At 40.9% G+C, this 16,410-nt stretch overlaps 1 protein-coding gene across 1 annotated transcript in view; it reads right to left on the bottom strand.

Moving 5' to 3' along the window:
• Positions 1-16,410, bottom strand: part of LOC150076628 (uncharacterized) — a 1,101,557-nt gene that overhangs the window by 914,720 nt on the left and 170,427 nt on the right. Inside the window, exon 3 of the mRNA XM_090386980.1 lies at positions 4,735-4,762. Coding sequence (XP_090243106.1) covers positions 4,735-4,762 — 28 coding nt within the window. The remainder of the gene's footprint in view (positions 1-4,734; positions 4,763-16,410) is intronic.

Here is a 16,410-nt window from a genome sequence, read left to right on the forward strand (position 1 = left end):
GTGAGAGGTCCTTTAGGCACTTCAGATCACAACTTGGTGATTGTCTCTTCTCAAATAGAACCTTTATCTCATGGCTATTCCCAACCTCGTATTGTTTGGCATTACAAGAATGCAAAATGGGATGACCTGCGAGACTTCTTTTCTTCTTTTCCTTGGTCTGATTACTGTTTCAAAACTTCTGATGTCAACGTTTACTCAGATCGTGTTAGTGAAATTATTCTTGCAGGAATGGAATCCTTTATCCCACACTCCACTTTAAAATCTCATCCTTTATCTAAACCTTGGTTTTCCAATAAATGTGCTAAGGCTGTCGAAGAGAAGAATGTTGCATATCGTAATTGGCTTGTTTCTAATTCTTCAGTTTCATTTTCTGCCTACACCAAAGCTCGCAACAATTGTAAAGCAGTTATTAATCAGTCCAAACTAGAGTTTGAACAGGCTAAGAGTAGAAAACTTGCTTCTTGCCCTAATGGTAGCCGAGCATTCTGGTCTCTTGCCAAAGCTATTGGCCGCAACTTTTGCCCATCTCTGCTCCCACCTCTGTCCAAACCAGATGGTTCTGTTGTCACTTCAGCCAAGGATAAAGCTGACCTGCTAGCATCCCATTTTTCTTCCAGCTCATGTATTAATGATCTTGGTAAAACACCTCCCACCATTCCTAACACGTTCCATTCAATGCCTCCTGTGGTCTTCCGTCAAAAGGATATCAGAAGGATTTTGATGAATCTTGATGCTAAGAAAGCTCCAGGTCCTGATGGTATTTCTCTGCTTGTTCTCAAAACCTGTGCTCCTGAACTTACTCCTATTCTTTGCCGCCTTTTTTCGCTTTCTTATTCCAAAGGTGTTTTTCCTTCTGCTTGGAAATTTGTTCATATCTAGCCAGTTCCTAAAAAGGGTGACAAATCCCTCCCATCCAATTATCGTCACATTGCAATTACTTCTACTCTTTCTAAAGTAATGGAGAAATCAATTAACTGCCAACTCTTAAACTACCTAGAAACCTTCCGTCTGATCAACGATCGCCAGTATGGATTCCGTCAGTGTCGATCCACTGGTGATATTCTGGCTTATGTTACCCATTTATGGACTAATTCAATGGAAAGGTTCAGTGAAACACAAATAGTTGCTCTTGACATCTCAAAGGCTTTTGATCGTGTTTGGCATAAAGGTCTTCTAAACAAGCTTCCATCTTATGGTTTGCCAACCGTTTTTAGTAATTGGTTATCCAGTTTTCTCTCTGATCGCTCACTGAGGGTGATGGTAGATGGCTCTCTGTCTTCTAACTTCTCCACTAATGCCGGTGTCCCCCAAGGTTCAGTTCTTTCCCGCACTCTTTTCCTCTTGTATATCAATGTCCTTCTTCCATTGACTGGAAATCCTATCCATAATTTTGCCGATGATAGCACATTGCATTCAACTTTCCATTTTGAGAAACCTTGTCCTGCTCAATCAGCTTCAAGTTCTCGAAAATCTGCTGCCAATTCCTTAAATGCCGATCTTCAGGTAATTCTCCAGTGGGGCAAAGACAACTTCGTTGATTTCAACCCTTCTAAAACTCAGTATTGTCTTATATCTCGCAAAAAGGATTTTTCTGCTCCCATGCTTATCTTTAGTGACGCTCCGATTTCTAGGCAAAATGATATATCTCTTTTGGGGATTACCCTTACTTCTAATCTCTCTTGGCACAAGCACATTACAAATATTGCTTCCTCTGCATCTAAAAAACTTGGTTTTCTCTTTCGCTCTCGGCGTTACTTTTCTTCCAAACAGCTGTTCCCTCTGTATAAATCGCAAATCCGCCCTGCCATGGAATATTGTTCCCACATCTGGGGTGGTGCCCCCAAAACCTCTCTCAGGCTTCTTGATTCCATTCAGAAGAGGGCAGTTAGGTTAATTAATGATTCATCTCTAACAGAGTCTCTCCACTCGCTTTCTCATAGACGTACTGTTTCTGCTGCATGCCTCTTCTACAGATACTTCCATGGGCACTGTTCTTCTGAATTGGCTTCTATAATTCCTGCTCTCTCTTTCAAAACAGTCCGAACACGTGCCGCCACCAGCCAACATCCATTTACTGTCCAACTTCAAACCCACAGAACCAACTTTTCATCTTCCTCATTTATTCATTCAACTGCCATTTTCTGGAACAACCACCCTTCATAAGTATTTCCTGAAAATTACAATCTACAGAAGTTCAAGTCCAATGTCAACAAATATCTTCTTTCGTCTTCTCCACCTCCAACCCAAGCATGGTACTAAGTACTATAGGTTCTAATACCTCTCGTGTTTGGGGTTCTCATAAAAAAAAAAATAAAAAACTAATGCTAATGCTAATGTTATTAGTGGAGTCCCTCAGGGTTCAGTGTTGGGTCCATTGTTGTTTTCTGTATTTATAAATGATACTGATGATGGTATATCAAGTTTAATGTCCAAGTTTGCAGACGATACAAAGGTTGCAGGCTTGTTAAGGACACTACTACAGTATGCTGCTGCAACAGGATCTGGAAAGGTTGAGCAGATGGGCTGAGAGGTGGCAAATGAAGTTTAATATTGACAAATGTAAAGTACTACATATGGGAAACAGCAACCCCAGAGAAACGTATCAACTCTGTGGTACTACACTGACAGTGGTAGAGAATGAAAAAGACCTGGGGGTAATTGTGCAGGCAGATATGAAGTTTTCTGAGTAGTGCAGACCGGCTGCAAGAGTAGCTCATGGTGTCTTGTCAATGATATACAGGAATTTTTCTAGCAGGGATAAGGAGGTTATTATTTCCTTGTATAAGGCAATTGTCAGGCCAACCTTGAGTACTGTATACAGGTCTGTAGGCCTCATTTCAAGAAGAATGTAGAGCTGCTGGAACGAGAACAGAGAAGGGCAACAAGATTAGTGAATGGAACAAAGGGTTGCTCTTACGAAGAAAGGCTTAAGTTTTGCAAATTACAGTGTCTGGAGACTAGGCACTGGTGAGGTTTGTTTGTTTGTTATTTGGTTTTTTAGGAGCATTAGCAACTAAGGCCATATTGCTCCGGGATATGCGGTGGTCATTCCCTGACCTTTCCGCATCCTCCGTATTTGGTGGTGACGGGCTCGAAACCCGGTCTAATCAAGAAGCGTGTGCTATGCACTGCTGCTCCTTCCTACCTGGCTACGGAGGCGCCACTGGCGAGGTGATCTGATAGAGGTGTATAAAGCCTTGAATGCTTTGAGCATGCTCAATGCTGATGGGATTCTTCCTCTTGCTCAGAATAATCACCTGAGAGGGCATAAATTCAAATTGAGAAAAGACAGATGTAGGATAGATGTGTGGAAATTTGCCTTTAGCCAGCAGGTAGTTGGTTGGCGGAACAGACTTCCATCCCTTGTTGTGGAAGTTGATAGCCTAAATAAATTTAAGGTTCAGCTGGACAGGTATTTCGAATGAACAGAGGGGGGAAATGGGAGTTGGTTTTTTTTTTTTTTTGTTTTTGGTTTTTTTTTAGTTGATGCTGCATAAGCTTGCTTTCTTGCATCATATACCTCTACTAATGCTAAAAAAATGCTAATAACAGACTTTGTGTATTAATGTTATTAGTCCACGAAGAGCAGTGTCCATTCATTACCACTCTCTGTCTTCTTCCATTCAACCATCCCTATATCCATTTCAGCAACTTGCCATTAATACCATACTGCTCCAATTTGTATAGCAGTCTTGCACATGCAACAGTATCCAAAGCTTTCCTGAAATTAGCATTAGCACTCAAGATGTGGCCTGACCATTGCTGTCTGCACTGCTCAAAAAACTTCATATTTGCCTGCACAATTATCCCCAGGTCCTTTTCATTCTCTACCACTGTCAGTGTAGTACCACCCAGTTGATACATTACTCTGGGGTTACTGCTTCCCATATGCAGTACTTTACATTTGTCAGGTGGGAAGATCGCTGAAGGGATTCTATCTTTCTTTGTTTTTGGCTTCTGACTCTACTGGGCAAATAATTCTTGGTAAGAAGTTTGTACTGCATAGGACCATGGTCCTTCATTCAATCCAGCAATAAGCAAGTTTAGAGAATACTGATATGCAATGTCCCTTGGTTGCTTTGGATATCAGTACCCTGTGGTTCTTGATGAAATGGGACCTTACAAATGAAAACCTTATTCTTTTGTATATTTCAATTGTATCCACCATTTATCTTTTTACCTTTGAGTTTACAGATATAGCAATGCAAAATCACACACACACACACATCAAAGTGGACAAGGTCATTTCAGAAGCACTGCATACTTTCATAATGATTCCAAAAATCATTTCTTTCTATTTCAATGTAGAGAGCAGTGTTTTAAGTGGTTTGAAATTACTGCACATTTATTCCCTTTGCTTACATAGTTCTGAAACTGTTGTAACAGAAATTTCTTAAAGTGATGGCCGATAGTTGTTTTCCATTAATAATTTTGATTCGTTCTTGAACATATAATAAAATATGAATAAACTTTAAGCCAATGTAGAACCATAAGCCCATAAAAGAGATTGAAACTTTTAGTGATTTAGATTCTGTCTTTATAAAAATATCCTTTTTCACAATTTTTCTCTATTGGATATCTCCATATCCAATTTTGGCTGAATGTAATTAACATTATGTAGTAGGTCACCAGAGGAATAAACTAAACTGCACTGAAAAATTATGTAACAACATGCTAAAGTGCAAATTTTTGTAGAAAGTCTGCAAAGCAGAAGAATAGGAAGATGATACTTACGTGCACAGAATTGACTGATCTTCACGATCTAACATGAAAGAAAAAAATGCACACATATATATATATATATATATATATATAGATTGATAGCTATATGTAAATTAATGCATGTTTAGTATAGTATTATTAATAGTATTAGTAATGGAAAATGATGCAAGGAAATAAGATTATACAGAATCAGCCAAAAAAAAAAGTCAAAGACAGGACCAGCAATGGTAAAATCGAACAACCTTAAAACAGAAATTTGAAATAGAGAAAGGAGTCATGCAGGGATGCCCTTTATCTCCATATCCATTTAATATCTACCTAGAAGAACTAATGAAATCAATTGAAGAAAAATGAGGTGCACTAATAAATGGAAAAAATATAAACCACATAAAATATGCAGATGATATTGTGATTTTAACAGAAACCACAAAACAACTAAAAGAAATATTAACAAACATCAATAAAGCAAGCAACAACTATGGAATTAATATTAATATAAATAAAACCAAAGTAATGCAAATTGGAAAAAAACATAGGAGGCATAAACCTAAACATCCAAAATCAACAAATAGAACAAGTACAAAAATTTGTATACTTGGGCTCTCTAATAACCAGAAACCTAAGTAATATTGACCAAATTAATCACAGACTGAACATCGGATGGACAAACATGAACAAACCCAAAAACATGGAAGAACAATAGAATCTCAAATAGTTTAAAAATCAAACTATATGAAACTGTCATCAAACCCACAGCAACTAATTTCTTTCTTAATAAATAAGAAAGAAAAGCAAAGGCAAGAAAGGCATTTGAAATGAGATGTCTAAGGAAAATCAATAAATTAAAATGGAGCGAACATAAAACTATTGAACAAGTAAGGAGAGATCTAAATTTTGAATTCAGAAATATAGAGCAGATCTACAAAAATCAACTTCAGCGGTTTGGACATGTGAACCAGATTAAACAACACAGGCTGCCTAATGTAGTACTGACAGGAAGAATTGGAGATAAGAGACCACCAGGAAGACCTAAAAGAGAATGGCTGTGATGCCTAAAGGAAAACAAAGGCTTTCAGAGCTATCAACAAATGATGCAAGATTCAAGAGATTGACAACAATGGAGAACAATATCTAAATAGGGACTCAACCCATGCCAAATGGAAGAGTAGAATGATGTTGATGAATGATACTGTTGCAGCTGTCAAATAATTTCAGTACAATGAAATACAATGAATGGCAACTGAAATGGTAACTGAAATGAAATTCTATGGTAACTGAAATAAGATATATAATTTTGACACTCAAATGATTTTAATTCCCGAGTGAATACTTTATCGATTGTCGTTCCATTACGTGTAGTATTTACTAAAGTATTTGACTTAATATCTAAATTGAAGACATCGTTCATAAATTTACAAAACTTCTTTCCAGCCTCAGAATTTAATTCTAGATTGAAATCACCAGCGAGAACATTAGGTATACAATCCAGTGGCTCTTCCAATAATTTTGCACCTTCAATGGAATAAGGCATCAAATTCTTGTTTATGAACTTTGAATTATATCTAATGACATCCCTGGAGTGACGTATATGGCAATGATGAAAATCGATTCACTATTGAATTTGCATGAAGATCCACAAATGTCTCAAATTTGTGGTGTACTGATGATAGTTGAACCTTCACGTTGATATATCACAACACCACCACTACAAACATCCAACCTTTTAAATTGAGTCACACACTGGAATGGTTTAAGTAATATATGTTCATCATTATCCAACCATGTTTCACTTAATATCAATATTTTGGATTGCTGTAAGATTGTGTCCATTTTGATATTTCGAACATGGGCCCATAAACTTTGTACATTTATTGACGATATAGGTATACCACTTTGTATGAAATCTTGCAGTTCATCCTGTAGAGATGGTAGCTTATTATTTTTCAAGTGATCTAGTTCAGCACAAAGTTTTTATATTACTAGTAGCTTTGCCATGGTGAAATCATCATAGGAATTTGTAATATATAAACCCTGCAGTGAGACCACTTGAAATAACGGCATGTATATAAGTTGCCGTTCATGATCTTTCTCATAATCTCATAATTATACACAACTTTTGCATATACAACTTTTGCAACTATCTTTTGCATATTCTTTATAATGAGATTAAAGGTTATGTCCTATTTTTAACTCAGGAAATTTCATCCATACTCGTTTAACTGTTTCATTGTCCCCAAATTCGAAATATACTAAAGTACCGATTACTAATCCATCGACCACATCTATATTTGTAGTAATTGTGTAGGGTTTTCCTTTCAATAATGGTAGAATGTATGGAATTCCTGCAATATCAGTCACTGACATTTTATGAATTTAATTTTGCATATTTGCTAATTGTTCTTCAGAATGATTTTGTACTGAAATTGAAATTTTATTGAAAGTAAATCGAAATCATGACTCAAACCAGAACAGCAAAGCAAAAGGCTCAAGCTAATGGGAATGCTGTGGCTCAGGGAAGAACTGAGGGGGGCAGTTGCCCTCTGAATCACAGCCATTTAAGATGCACTATTTGCTTGATGTTTGCGGAGCAGTCAGGTATGGGACATGATACTGCCATGGGGGATGTCTTTGTATGTGCGCGATGCAAGGAGTGTAAGGAAATCAGGCAACAACTCAGCGTTGTTATGGGCCTATATGAGAGCTTGAAGGACAGGGTGGATGCCCTCGAAGGATTACAAGTGAGGGGCACATCAAGCTCTCAGCTGCCCACACCAATTCCAGAGCTTGCACTTGGTCATCGCACAACACAGCGACAACCCCCAAGGCAGAATGCGCTGGTCCCAAAGGAACTAGTAGTTGTTGGTGACTCTATTGTCAGGGAAATGGGAAACATGCTTTGCAAAGAGGATAGGTGGAACAGGACCAGGGTATGTCTGCCAGGGGCAAAGGTTGATGATGTTGTAGAGCGGATATCATCTTTTAAGGGCACAAAAGATGATATAGTTGTACACGTTGGCACTAATGATATTAAGAGTAGGAGACCGGGGGAATTACTTAACAAGTACAGGGTCAGTGATGAAAAAAAAAGCCGTGAATTAGGGTTGAATTTGAAAGTGTCTGCAATTCTGCCCAGACACGATAGGAGGGAGTATATGATGAGAGCCCTGTCAATCAATTCGACCCTGGAAAGATTGTGCAGGGCTCAAGGGGTAGAATTTTTTTTCAGCCTGGTCTGTACTTGTTAACAGGTGAGACTGCTTCTACAGGGATGGGATACACTTAAATAGAAAGGGTGCAAGAATGTTTGCTGATGCTATCGAGGCAGTGTTAGGTGGGTCGGAAAAATGCTAGATTGGGGGGATACAATAGATTAACAGTAGCCACTGGCAGAGGAGAAAGTGATTCTTGCACTCCTTCTATTGGAATGAGCAGCAGCCTGGAAAATAAGATGCAGGATATTTCAGAGACTGCTGGGAATCATGGGAGTACAAGTAAACACATGGGTTGTGTTAGGGTGGCTAAGAGGAAGAGCAGGTGCATGTATATTTGCATATACACCAATACTAGGAATTTAGTAAATAAATTTGATGAATTTGAGGTATTGCTCAAAACATCAAAAGCAGATATTGTTGGGATTTCAGAGACGTGGTGTCACACAGATATAAGGAACCCAGAACTGGAATTTGGGGAGTACAATGTCTACAGAAAGGATAGACAGGATAGGAAGGGAGGAGGGGTTATGCTATTAGTTAAGAAACACATAAAATCCAAAGAAGTCAAGCCAGTCGACATCGCTGGACAGTGCAGTGTCGAGTCAGTTTGGTGTGACAGAAGCATTGGGAGATCAAAATTGAGAGTAGGAGTGTGCTATAGGCCTAATGACTCTGATGAGTATAATAAGAAACTGTACAGAGAAATAGAGTGGACCAGTAAATCAGAGAGTCTTATAATGGGGGATTTTAATTTCCCAGATATTGACTGGAATTTGGGGGCTGGTCACTCACACACTAGCAAGGCTTTTGTGGATTAATTGGATGATTGTTTTCTACATCAGCATGTTCGGGAGGCAATTAGAGGGAGTAATACTCTTGATTTGATTATCAGCAGTGATTCTTCATGCATTAAGAATCTCCAGATAAATGAACCACTAGGTGGAGTGATCACAGTGTTATGAAGTGGTATTTACACAAAGAGGTGACTACCATTAGGGGTAAAGGGAAGGGGTATTGCTTTCGTAAAGCCGACTACGATGGACTGAGACAGTATTTAAATTCTATACAGTGGGATCAACTGATGATGTTACCAACAGCAAATTCAAAATGGGAAGCATTCAAAGAATTTATCTTGGAAGCTACTAGGCTTTACATACCAACTAAGAAATACTGTTCAAGGTTTAGGCCTAAATGGATGTCAGATGAACTAATGAGGCATATGGCAGAGAAGAAAAATGCATGGGATACATACAAATTAACACGTGACACAGAAGCCTATGATAGATACAAGTTGATCTGTAACCAAGTTACAAAGGAGGTTAGGCAGGCGAAGGCAGATTACGAGAAATCCTTGGCATGGGAATCGAAGAAAAACAGCAAAGAGTTCTTTACTTATGTAAACTCTAGAAGGAAGGGGATGAATCAGATTGGTCCACTTGATATCGATGGGTCAACTGTTGATGATCCTGCTCAGGTAGCTAACAAACTAAACGAATATTTTGCATCGACATTCACACATGAGGAGTTATTCAGCGAGGGGAATGCCAGAGGTGTATTCAACTCTGGCAGTAAGCTAGAGAATCATGTAATAACTGAGAGTAAAGTGGAAGAGGAACTGTTGAAGATAAACACAAGAAAGGCACCTGGGGTGGATGGGATCTATCCAGTTATCTTAAAGGAGGCAGCAAAGGAAGTAAGCAAACCCTTAGCCATAATTATGAGAGCTTCATTGGACTCAGGGGAGGTACCCATGGATTGGAGATGTGCAAATGTGACCCCAATTCACAAAGGAGGATCAAAGGCTGACACAAGTAATTATAGACCTGTGAGTTTAACTTCTGTTCCCAGAAAATAAATGGAGACACTGGTTAAAGAAGCACTGCAGGATCATCTAGACAAGACTTCAGTTATAGCTCAGACACAGCATGGTTTTGTTAAGGGGAAGTCTTGCCTGACCAATTTGATTGGATACTATGATGCCGTCACAAAAGAACTGGATGCAGGGAATAACTTTGATATTATATACTTGGATCTTAGAAAGGCTTTTGATACTGTTGCACATGGAAGACTGCTGGACAAATTGGAGCAGTGTGGCATTGGAGGCAAATTGCTGCTATGGATAAAGGGGTGGTTGAGGGGGAGAAGACAGAGAGTGGTAATCAATGGACACTGCTCATCGGGGACTAATGTTATTAGTGGAGTCCCTCAGGGTTCATTATTGGGTCCTTTACTGTTTTCTGTATTTATAAATGATATTGATGATGGTATATCAAGCTTAATGTCCAAGTTTGCAGACGATACGAAGGTTGGCAGGTTGTCAAGGATACTACTGACACTATGCTGCTGCAACAGGATCTGGAAAGGTTGAGCAGATGGGCTGAGAGGTGGTAAATGAAGTTTAACATTGACAAATGTAAAGTAGTACACATGGAAACAGCAACCCCAGAGCAGCGTATCAACTCTGTAGTACTACACTGACAAAGTGTATTTAGTGTCTAACGGCACCAGGGGTTTCCCCCATCTCCGCGTTGCTTTCATTGTGGGTGTACCAGTTCACTGGGAAGGCCAGAGATTTAAAAGTATGTGGGAATTGTTTCATGTGTTGTGTTCTGTACCGTTGTTCATCTGGCCATTTAGCCGCTGGACCCCTACTGAGGCCCAACGTTGCCCACACTTAGCCCCGTGGAGGCAGACCAGGTACACCAGTATTTTTAGATAAGTACTCTGGCAGGTCCTGCCACCTAATTTCCTGAGATTTCAGTGGCTAGGACCTATATAAAAAAAAAAAAAAAAGGGGGGGGGGGATAAACGCTTGAATTTAATTAGGCTGAAAGAGGTTGCAAGTGTGTCGAGTTTGGCATTTAAAATTTTTACGTTGTGTGGGGCATTCGCTTTTCGCTGGCGATATAGGTAGAGTAGGGGGAGAGATGGAAGGCTGGGGGGGAAAAGACAGAAGTATGGGGTCAATAGGGAAGGCGACCCAGGTATATCAGTGGGGCATGTCCTTGCCCCACCAGAGGGAAATGAGGGGGGTGGGTGGGGAGGGGGCAGAAAGTCCTTCTCCTCACACCACCAGGGATAGGGAGAGAAAGTGGGCTGGGCAAGGGAGCCCTGCCCAGTTCGCCATAGCGGCAATTTGCAGTGCCCTCCAGCAAGTGCAGTCTGATGACTCGTTGGTGGGGCTTGGTCCTTTTCTAGGTGTGTGGGTTCCTCCTGGGTGCGACGACATCCTGGCTGGAGCCACTCCCACTGGTTCCTAGTTCGATGCTGTTTCATTTATTCTGCTGCATATTACACCGTTTGTCTTTAGTATTTTGCTATCCTTTCCTCTGTGTTGATGTTTTATCAGTTTGCCTTTATTTGTTATTTGTGGTCATCTATTCGTTGTGGATGGCTATTTCTGTTCGTCGTCTATTGAAGACATCAAGTGCAAATCGGCTGAGGGCTTTGTATTCATCTTCTGAATCCTGTAGATGGTACTCTTGATTTTTCGGCAAGTATTGAATCTCAGTTATAAGTCTACTTCTGTGTTCTTCGTAGCATTCACAGTCGTGCATAATATGCTGCCAGGTTTCAGGTTCTCCACAGGTGCATGTGGACTCTTCTATTATTCTGAGTGCATTCAGTTTTGCTTTAAATGGGCCATGGCCCGTCAGGAGGAAGGTTGTATTTAGCCCAGGATAGAACCACGAAGGGCCTTTTGGGTACATTTTTGCGACTATCGGTATGAAGCATCTTGTAACATGTGAGCCACTATTCGTTGTTTCTCTACCGTCCGGCTGTTGGTTGGGTCCAAGGTAAAGTCATAGATGGAGGCAGGTATATCCTTTGACAGTAAACACATGAGTCCACATCTAGTCACCTTGAGGTCCAGCGGAAGAGCTCCTGCCAGGACCTGCAGAGCGTGGGTGCTCACCGTTTTGCATGCCCTAGTTATAGTTAGAAGTATGTTTCTTTGGACAGTGTCCAGCAGTCTTCTGTTGACCGCGGTTCCGGCCTTCCTGAACCAGATTGGCGATCCGTAGGTGATCGCTGGGATGAATATTGTTTTATAATACAGTGACAGGGTCTTCCTGTTGAGTCCCCAGTCCCTGCGAGATACTCTTGCTACAAGTGCTGCATAGTTCCTCAGTTTCTCTCTCAAGTAGGTGAGGTGAGGTGAGGTGTAAAGGACAGGTTTCCATCCAGGATAATACCTAGATACTTTATTTGCTTTGCTAGTTTAATGGTGGATCCCGCTATCTTTATTTGCGGTGGTCGTCTGATGTTTAGAGAGCCTTTTAGTAATACTGAGTTTGTCTTGGTTGGTGAAATCATTAACATATTTGTTTTTGCCCAGTTCTGTAAGGTTTGTGGTGCTTGGTTTGCTTGTGTTTCAAGTCCCTTTCTGGAGTCCGCTTCCACCATTAAAATGAGATCATCAGCAAAGGCCTGACTGGCCACATTTCCCAGGTCCAGAGCCAAGAAGTCATCAAAAACCATGTTCCACATTAGTGGCCCCAGGAAGATCCCTGTGGGCAGCCCCTTCGGACGCTTTTAACAACTCTTCGGAAAGTTGTGATGACCTCAATTTTCCTATCCGACAGATATGCCCGGACACTGTTATACAGGTTTTCTGGGAGTGCTGCTTTCCGGAGTCTTCCAAGGACACTGGGCCACCAGACGGTGTTGAAGGCCCCAGCAAAATCCACTGCTATTACCAGAAAATACTTCTTGTTACTTTGGGTTGCCTTGGTTATGAGGTTTTGGACTGCTTCAATGGTCGAGAAGCCCGGTTTGAATCCATATTGCCTGGGTGATTCCAGGTTGGCGGTTTTGTAATGGTTCATGATCCTTTTGTGGAGCAGCCTTTCATAGAGTTTGCTTAGGGTAGAGAGTAGGGCTATGGGGCGATATGAGGCTGGTTGGTCCGGTGGTTTTGTTGGGTTTTTTAAGATAAGTTTTAGGTGTGCAGTCTTCCAACTTGTCGGGAAGTTTCCAGTTTCCAGGCATTGGTTGAAGAGATTAAGTATCAGGTTTGGTATATATTCCACGGCTTTTTTGACCATCTCTGGTTCTATGCGATCCGGGCCGGGACATTTCCTGTTGCGCATTTGCAAGGCCGCACCCTGTAATTCATCGACTGTGTGGTAGAGACTGAAAGGGACCTGGGGGTGGTTGTGCAGGCAGATATGAAGTTCTCTGAGCAGTGCAGATGAGCTGCAAGAGTAGCTCATGGTGTATTGTCAATGATATATAGGAATTTCTCTAGCAGGGATAAGGAGGTGATTATTCCCTTGTATAAGGCAATGGTCAGGCCACACCTAGAGTACTGTATACAGGCCTGGAGGCCTCATTTCAAGAAGGATGTAGAGCTGCTGGAATGAGTGCAGAGAAGGGCAACAAGATTAGTGGAACAAGGGGGTGCTCTTACGAAGAAAGGCTTAAGTTTTGCGAATTACAGTGTCTGGAGACTAGGCAGCAGCGAGGTGATCTGATAGAGGTGTACAAAGCCTTGAATGGTTTGAGCATGCTCAATGCTGATGGGATTCTTCCTCTTGCTCAGAATAATCACCTGTGAGGGCATAAATTCAAATTGAGGAAAGACAGATGTAGGATAGATGTGCGGAAATTTGCCTTTAGCCAGCGGGTGGTTGGTAGGTGGAACAGACTTCCATCCCTTGTCATGGAAGTTGATAGCCTAAATAAGTTTAAGGCTCAGCTGGACAGGTATTTTGAACGAACAGAGGGGTGAAGTGGAAGTGTTTATTTTTTATTTATTTATTTTACTTTATTTTTTTTTTGGCTGATGCTGCATAAGCTTGCTTTCTTGCATCAAATGCCTCTACTAATGCTAATGCTATTGCTAATGATATCCATGGTATAAATCTTGTGCAACCACTTCCTGGGTTTCATCTTTTTTTTTTTTTTTTTTATGAAAACCCCAAACACGAAAGGTATCAAAACCTATAGTACTTAGTACCATGCATGGGTTGAAGGAGAAGTATGGGGGGAGGGGGATGCCGGAAACTTTACTCTAGAGACTAAACATGGGTGCAACTAAAGAATTTGTACTATAGGCATTTACATCACTATTTCTTAAAAATAGTTGAATCCCTTGTAGACATAAATTAGTAGCATCTTCTTTGGTAACAAATCTCAATTCTATAATTTTAAGTTGATCTGGTAATAACGCTTCTCCGTTGCCTATTTTTGTAAGAATTTTAGAAAATGTACTATTGGACTGTCAAATGACTTGCCCTAATTCATGAAATTGTAGTGAATGACATAATTCTGGAGCAATCAATGAGTTCTTCAGGCATTTATATATAGGTGTGGCATGCACTGGAGGAAATTGCCTCCAGTGCATGCTACACCTCCAATGAAGTATATATTCATACCTCTAAATGGTATTTTACAGATACCAGTTATCTGCTTTAAACGCATATCTATAATTGATAATAGTTCTGCACTAATCATACTAACTTTATTGATTATAATAGTATGTACATGTTGAAATGCAATTCTATATTGTTGAAGAATTTTATTACTAAGTTGAAGATTATTTGATAGACATATACGGAAAGCAGAATACACTGCTGTACCATCAATTGCCATAGCGGCGTTGCCCGTGGAGGCACAAGTAACAAATGCGTTGTGAATATTTGATACCTTTTTTTTTTTTTTTTTTTTGTTAGTTGTTGGCACATCAGCTTCTGTGGCCATAATGCACCTCCCAAAGTTTTTGCATTTTACTCTGATCCAAGCCCGAGGCAGGATTCAAACCCGCAACCTTTCGGTGCTGGGACCACTCCTGTGGAATATGGTGTTAGATGAGTTCTTAGTGATGGATCTGGGACCCGTCAGGACACAAGCATTCGCTGATGACCTGATATTGACCATGGGAGCGGATTCCCGGGCCCAGTTGGAAACCCAAGCAAACCAAGCACTGCAGCAACTCCAGCAATGGGCCGCAAAACACCAGCTAACAATTTCCCATAAAGACCTCTTCAATCCTGCTTAAAGGAACCCTGCGACGACCACCGCAAATAAAAATTGACAATGTCACCATTAAGTTTGTAAACCAACTTAAGTACCTAGGCGTGGTACTGGACAACAACCTCTCGTTCCAGCTGCACCTAAAGTACATAAGAAAAAAAATCAGGAGCTATTCTGCACTGGTAGCCAGAGTTACTAGGAAAGATTGGGGACTCAAAAAAAGAGCCCTGACGCTATATTACAGGACAACGTTTCTCCCAGCAATTACTTACGCCTCAGCAATTTGGTTCCCAAAAACTGCACTGGCAGTGAATAGAAGAATTCTGGACATGATCCAAAGGACCATACTCTTAACTACGACGCAGGCGTGTAGTACAGTGAGTACTCCAGCACTACAGGTACTCACTGGAGCGCTTCCTTTGGACCTGGAGGTCGTTCGCACAGGTCTGCTATACTTGCTATCCAGGGGAGTGGTGGCCACACATCTGGACTACACAACTGACCCAGCGAACAACCTAAAAACGGAAAAAACTAGATTACAGAACCACCTGCTAAAATTATGGCAGAGAAGATGGACGGAGACCACCAAGGGTGAGATAACCAGAAGATATCTACCTGACCTCCAGAAAATCTACCCAAAAGCCGACCTGGTACTTCCCTGGGTACCATTTGACATCTCTAATAACAGGACATGGACCCTACAATGAGAAGCTGCTCGGATTCGGACTCACTGAAGACCCAAACTGTACGTGTGGGGAGACAGAAAGCTGGAATCACATAGTGTACGAGTGCCCAAAATATGAAGACCTCAGAGGGGTACTTATAACAAAAATAAGATACCTACCAAAAGGATTGGCATCCCATTTCATAGATACTGAGGATGAATATAGAGCATTATCCCAGTTCGCACAAGACCTCTTCATCAGGAGAAGGACATTAATCACCATCTACAATGACTGACATCAAGTACCACTATTGAGACACCAGCCAGCACAATGTAAAGGCTGCAACTAAAGATGAGGGACACAAGCACAAGGACGGAGCTTGCCCCATGAGTAAAGAAACTTGAAACAATAGCTGCCAATAGCCATATGGCGATCTGAAGAGGGCACTCTAGCCCCCTTCACCTTTATACCTACTTCCTTGGGGGGAGGGGGAACATTTTCGTCCTCCCCTCCTCTCCACCCTATATCTTCTACTCGGGTGGGACATGGGCATGTCCCACTGAAAACTGGGGCTACCTACTCTATTGGCCCCATATTTCTGTCTTTCTCCCCCCAGCCTTCTTCCTCCCCCCTCTCTATCTATACGCTAGCGAAAGCCCTACATACCAAAAACTTAACATATCTAAATTACCTTACGCCCATAACTTGGCCTAGCAAAACTAAGCGATTCTACCCCTATGTCGACGCATTTCTTTCTTTCTTTCTTTCTTTTTTTTTTTTTTTTTTTTTTTTTTTCAGGTCCTAACCGCCGAAATCTCAGGAAATTAAGTGGC

The sequence above is a fragment of the Mastigoproctus giganteus genome, chromosome 12 (assembly GCF_048544385.1).
Source record: "Mastigoproctus giganteus isolate SK-2022 chromosome 12, ASM4854438v1, whole genome shotgun sequence".
Lineage (NCBI taxonomy): Eukaryota > Metazoa > Arthropoda > Arachnida > Uropygi > Thelyphonidae > Mastigoproctus > Mastigoproctus giganteus.